We start from the raw sequence: 6,276 nt of genomic DNA on the forward strand, positions 1-6,276 counted from the left end.
TTGATAATGCAACTACAATTGGCTTGGAGGAAACAAATTCACTGGTGATATTCCAGACTTGAGCCCATTGCATAAGTGGGTTTCTCTGTAAGTATATTTCCTCACCAACGACAGTTCTTGAAGGAAGAGTAACCTAACATGACATGTTAGTGACACCGTGACAGGCTAAATGTAACCAGATATGTTTTATCAAACTCTCCACTTGTTTAGATTCTTTCTCATTAATCAAGTTGACTTTATTTTATTTTGTGATTAAATCAATTGAAGAGGTTTGGACAACAATAAGTTGGACGGGCAGATAGCTCAATCACTGGGGGAACTTGACAATCTTCAGGAGCTGTAAGTTTCCATTATGCCTTCACTCTTGAGCTTTCATTTACTTGCTAATTACCTTCTTGTCTGAACAGATTTCTACGAAACAACCACCTCGAGGGTCAGGTTCCACATGCCTTAAAAAAGAAAACTGGAATCAAGATTAAGTAAGTCAATTACTGCTTGTTTCCTTTCTGTGTTCTAGAGAAATGGTAAGCGTTGATTATCACTCCACCCTCCATCCCCAACCCACCCCAAAAAGAAGAAGAAAAGATTATCCTGTCTTAATGAATTTTCTTGGTGCTTTAGGCTCTCTCCTAAAGATCAACCGGCTGACAACATATATGATAAAGCACCATTTGAAATGGTTATGCTGTATTATTAGTTTTTGTGCTTGGACAACTTAATGACCAGAATTTGTAATCATCTGATTTGTGACAGGAGGATTTAATCATTTGAAGTCCCATAGTTATTCTTACATTTCCCCCATATGAAAGTACGCCGACATGCTTTTTTATGTTTAGTTGCCTTATTGTACACATATTTTGCCTGTGGGGGTTGACCTTCCTTTAATGTACCTCCCCCCCCCCCCCCCCCCCCCTTTTTCCCCCAATGGTTATGGTTGCTTGTGTTGGGGGGCTGGGAGTTCCACCATTCCTATATTACTGTTCATCTTAGAATCCATGCAATCTGATATTAATAAAATTTGTTTGTTTTTAGTAGGGACTGATATTGAGAAAAAGTACATATTGATGTTTTTCATTGAAATTGATGCTCAATTCTTTTCAAATGTTCAGAGATTTTGAATAAACCCTGTAAGACAAATTGCTGTAAAGCCATGCAAAACTAGTTGTACTTGTGCTAGATGGAAGGATGTATCTAGCCTTTTTATGTGCCTTGTTTTTTTCTTTCTCCACTTGTCATGACTGATTCCTGTCTTCTTTTCTCAGAAAAGCACCAAATACACTAGAAAAGAAATGGAGGATTGATGGTGCTTAGAGGGCAGTATACCTTTCTCCTGATCAATTGAAGATGTTTGGACAACAATAAGTTGGACGGGCAGATACCTAAATCACTGGGGGAACTTGACAATCTTCAGAAGCTGTAAGTTTCTATTATGCCTTCACTCTTGAGCTTACAGTCCTTTAATTACTTGCTAATTACCTTATTGTCTGAACAGATTTCTGCAAAACAACCACCTTGAGGGTCAGGTTCCACATGCCCTAAAAAAGAAAACTGGAATCAAGATTAAGTAAGTCAATTACTGCTTATTTCCTTTCTGTGTTCTAGAGAAATGCTAAGCGTTGATTATCACTCCACCCCATCCCCAACCCACCCAAAAAAAAACCAAGGTTTGTTAAAAAAAGAAGATTATATAATGAATTTTCTTGGTGCTTTAGGCTCTCTCCTAAAGATCAACTGGCTGACTCAGCATATAAGATAAAGCACCATTTGAAATGATTATGTTGTATTATTAGTTTTTGTGCTTGAACAACTTAATGACTAGAATGTGTCATCATCTTTCCATTAATTTCCTCAGAGAGTTATCAATGAAAAGCCACTGTGGGGCTGTATATATTATCCAAAAAGTAGTGACTTGAATATTCCTTAACCTTATGCATTGATCTAGAGCTCTACTTTAATGGCTTATTGTCCTCAAACACCCAAAGTGGTTGGTGTTACTGCACTTTCCAGTTGCCTATTTGGGGCTTTATGTGGGACCTCAAAGGTTTCCAAACTTCTAGAAACTAGTAAATTTGAATTGGCATATGAATAAAAATCTTACCTGAGCTGGCTAATTAGTACAAGAGGATAGAAATGCTCATTTTCACTTTTAAAAACTGACCACAGTCAAGCTAACTCTAATCTTCCCCCAGTGGGGGTATGTAAAGGGGCTGTAAGTAGCCAAATTACAAGTCCAAGTCAGCTAGAACAAAAAAACCAAATAAAAAAAACGTCACACTTCCTTCCATTAATGAAGGTGTTGTTTCCTAATCACATACTCTATTTTATGGATCTTTAGCTCAATTGGTAGAGCACTTGGAACATGAACATGTTTCAAGGGGATGGTGGTTCAAATCCACCAAGATTCTTTTGATTCAATAATGAATTTGAATTATGCATGATAAAGACTAAGTGTTGGTTAATTTCGTATGTAATGTTAAAATTTTGTTTGACCCTCACTTATTGTATAGTTTGATAAAAGGTGGAGGCTCAATATGTCCATGTGGATAAGTTGGGATTGTAATGTGAATGTTTTGCACAAGATGAAACCTAGGACTTTAGTTTTTCTAAGTGCCCTTTTTGGGAAGAAACATTAGGTAATTTCATGTCGGTAGACAATCATATTTTAACTCAAATATTCAAATTCAATACACATTGTTAGAGGAGGTTTTCCTTTTATATAGTAGTATGATAGTATGATAAAGGGTATTTTGGACATAAATGACATTTTAAGCGATTTGGTCTTACAAGGTATTTTGGCAATTTTAGTCATAAAGGGCAATTTGGTCATTAGGGTTTAGGGATTTTAGGGTCAAATACCTTAATTGTCTCTTGTGGTGATAAACATACATGCTTAATTCTGATTTGGGAGTCAAAATATAGTCCATGCTGTCTTATGTGATACTCCTTATTGCTACTATTCCATTAATTGATTAAAAAAAATTTAGAATTTTGTCTTTAGATTCTGGATTTTGATTAGGACCATTCACCTAATAAACAACACATTGAAGTGGATATCTCACCCATTCAATTAATCAAACTCATCGACTACTCTCTCAATTTTGTCTTTACAGAACCGGAGCAGCAGCAACAAATACCACTTGACATCCTGTTGCAAATACCACTTGACATCGAGCCATGATAATGGCACTTGAAGCCAAGAGAAAACTTGGTTTCATCAATGTCTTCTGGACTTTGCGAATTCGACAATAGGTAAGTGATATTTACCCATTATTTATTATTATTATTATTTTATTATAAACTTCAGCTGATTAGCTCTAAATAAAAGTAAATTTACATTCATACCCACGCATCTGTTATCCTAACCGTTAAATCTGATTTTATAAATATGGTGAAATCTGGACCGTCAGCGGGGTTTTAGGGTTTCACATCCTCCGCATCACTTGCATTTATAGGGTTAGGGTCTTAGTTGAATAACTGTCGCGACGGCACAACCGGTGTTGTTATCGCTGTTGCTCACTGCCATGGCCGTCGATGTGCTCACTGCCATGGCCGCACTGTGGAGCTCACCGATCGCGATTCGCTTGTCAAGTCCGGTAGTTGGTACTCAACTCTTCTGTCTCCTCTTCTACCATGGCCGTGCCTGTGGAGCTCACGCTGTTCTCTCCGTCGTGGACCCTGCGAAACCCGATCTCCGTGACGTCAAGATCGTGAAGAAGCTCGGCGGTACTGTTGATGGCACAGAGGTTGATAAAGGTTGTTGGCCTAACTCGTATCGAGAATGATAAGCTTGGTGTGGTGCTCCTCTATCTTCAGATCTGAGGAACAAGTACAACGTGAGGTCGATTCAAAACCCATTCTGAGGAATAGAACGTTGCCGTTATCGTATCGGGTAGCAGAAGAGAGTCTTCACCGCTCCGTCGAGTGTTCGTGGTGTGCTTCTCCTCTATCTTCAGATCTGAGGAACAAGTACAAAGTGAGGTCGATTTCTGTGAGGAAGGACGACGAAGTGCATGTGGTGAGAGGAACTTATAGGGGCAGAGAAGGTAAGGTAGTTCAGGTTTACCGTTGCAAATGGGTCATCCATGTAGAGCGCATCACCCGTGAGAAGGTTAATGGATCCACCGATGAAGGAGAGATTTGCGATCCTTTCTAGGTTGAGCTTTGTGCAACATGGGTTTAAATCTCTCCTTGTCTAGCTTGAGCTTTGTGATGGTGACTTTCGAGGGGTTTCATCTTGTGCCTCCCTGTATTTGTGTTTGTTTCTGGAGTCCTGAATCTTCTATTTAATTGTATCTATGATTGAGATTCCGTTAGTGTGCTCTTCTCTTGGTGTTACTAGGTTCAGTTCTTAGCCTCAGATCCACCAATTCAATCGATCTGAAACTTTCAGCAAAGATTCCTTCCCATGAGACTTAGAACTCGACTTTCTTTTCAGGCCTTTCAATTAGCTCAATTCTGATCAAATGCTTTTCTCTTAAATCTGGGCTTCATTTCTGTTCTGGTACTGTTTTAGCTTCTTTAACCAGTATTACATTAGCGGCCTTGGAGAAATGACTAAAGATGAAGACTTTAAGCTTCTCAAGATCCAGGTTTCTCTCTCTTCTGCCTGACTTTTGAAGCTCTCTGTTTTTTTAAGACCGCTAAGGTGGGCGGTGGTTTTATCCTGACTGAAAATTTGCTTCTTGTTTGTGTTTGGGTATTTTTCAAGGTGAACATAGATTGTGATGGATGCAAGCAGAAAGTGAAGAAACTGCTTCAGAAATTTGAAGGTCCAAGCGTGTCAAGGAGTCTGAAGTGACCGAGGCAACTGGAGATGGAAATGAAACGATTGCTTTCGACCCAACTGATTTGCATGGCAGCTCTTCGATGCCAACGTTTGAACAGCCTCAGCCTTCACCAGCCCCACAACCCCAAGAGAATCCTCAGCAGTTTCACCAAAATTTCAGTGATAACCAAAACCAGTTGCACTATCCTAATCTCTCACTACTTCATTCTGGCCAGCAAGCTTATCAGATCAATCAACACTTCACAGATAGCCAAACCCAGCTTCATGATTATACCCTTTGGCCACTTAATTCTACACAGGAACCCAATCAGGTCAATCAAAATTTCACCGATACTCAAAACCCAGAGGCGTCTTCCTAACCCCAGCCTTCTCAATTTTAGCCAGGAAACTTACCAGGTCAATCAGAATTCCACTGATATCCCAAACTGTTCGCCTGATACTGCTCCCTCACTACATAGTTCTAGCCAGGAACCAAGTCATGAGGTCAACCAAAATATAAATGATCCAGATGTCAACTCCTCCATTCTCAACTTTCTCCAGGAATGTGATATTTCCATTTATGTCCAAATCCTGTCGCCTGATGATGCCCCTTCTCTACTTAATTCTAATCAAGAATCTAATCAGCTCAAAGTCACTGATACCGAAGCACAGTTGGCTGACCCTATCCCCTCCCATTTTAATTTTAGCAAGGAATCTGACCTGTTCCATCCAAATTTCATTGATCTGCAAAACTTTCCTGATACTACCCCTTCTCTACTAAATACTAGCAATGAATCCGACCAACTCAACCAAGACGTAACTGATACCAAAACCCAGTTACCCGATCAGGATTCGCCTCATGTCCAAAACTCGTTGTTGGATACTCCCCCCTCACTTCTTAATTCCACCCAGGAATCTGAGCTCAATCAGAGTTACTTTGTTGATGATACGGTGAAGATGGGTCTCTTGACTCCACCTGCTATGGAGAACAATGGGAGTTCTGGTAGCAACTGCAATGGGAGTTCTGGCAGCAACTGCAATGAAGGCTATCTTGATAATGGGTTTCTGGTGGATGCGAACACCTACTCTACTGCGTTGAAGGTGGTCTTGGGTGTTGGTTTTTGGGGTTTCAGGCGGCCGGATTCGGTTTTTGGGGTTTCCGGCTGCCGGCGGTGTTGGGGTTCCGGAAGGTATGGGGTGCCGGCGGCGGGGTAGGGGTGCCGCCTGAGGGTATGGGGTGCCGGCGGGGGGATAGGGGTGCCGCCTGAGGGTATGGGGTGCCGGCGGGGGGATAGGGGTGCCGCCTGAGGGTATGGGGTGCCGGCGGCGGGGTTGGGGTGCCGGAGGGTATGAGGTGGCATTTAGGGTATGAGGTGGCATTTAGGGTATGAGGTGGCGTTAGGGTATGAGGTGGCGTTAGGGTATGAGGTGGCGTTTAGGGTATGAGGTGGCGTTTAGGGTATGAGGTGGTGTTAGGGTATGAGGTGGTGTTAGGGTATGAGGTGGCATTT

General features: G+C 41.3%; 1 protein-coding gene across 1 annotated transcript; it reads left to right on the forward strand.

Moving 5' to 3' along the window:
• The first annotated feature begins 3,452 nt into the window (after positions 1-3,452).
• LOC149023200 (uncharacterized) lies at positions 3,453-6,008 on the forward strand. The gene is made up of 2 exons (XM_089143756.1): positions 3,453-4,589; positions 4,709-6,008. Exon 2 carries the CDS (start codon positions 4,814-4,816, stop codon positions 5,978-5,980), a length of 1,167 nt encoding a protein of 388 aa, XP_088999882.1. The 5' UTR covers positions 3,453-4,589; positions 4,709-4,813; the 3' UTR covers positions 5,981-6,008.
• Positions 6,009-6,276: the final 268 nt, after the last annotated feature.

The sequence above is a fragment of the Hakea prostrata genome, chromosome 2 (assembly GCF_041222555.1).
Source record: "Hakea prostrata isolate BN-2017 chromosome 2, UWA_Hpros_2, whole genome shotgun sequence".
NCBI classification, from domain to species: domain Eukaryota; kingdom Viridiplantae; phylum Streptophyta; class Magnoliopsida; order Proteales; family Proteaceae; genus Hakea; species Hakea prostrata.

What these genes read in the sequence shown, in the direction of transcription:
- LOC149023200 (XM_089143756.1), top strand. Translation starts at nt 4,814, where the DNA reads ATGGAAATGAAACGATTGCTTTCGACCCAACTGATTTGCATGGCAGCT.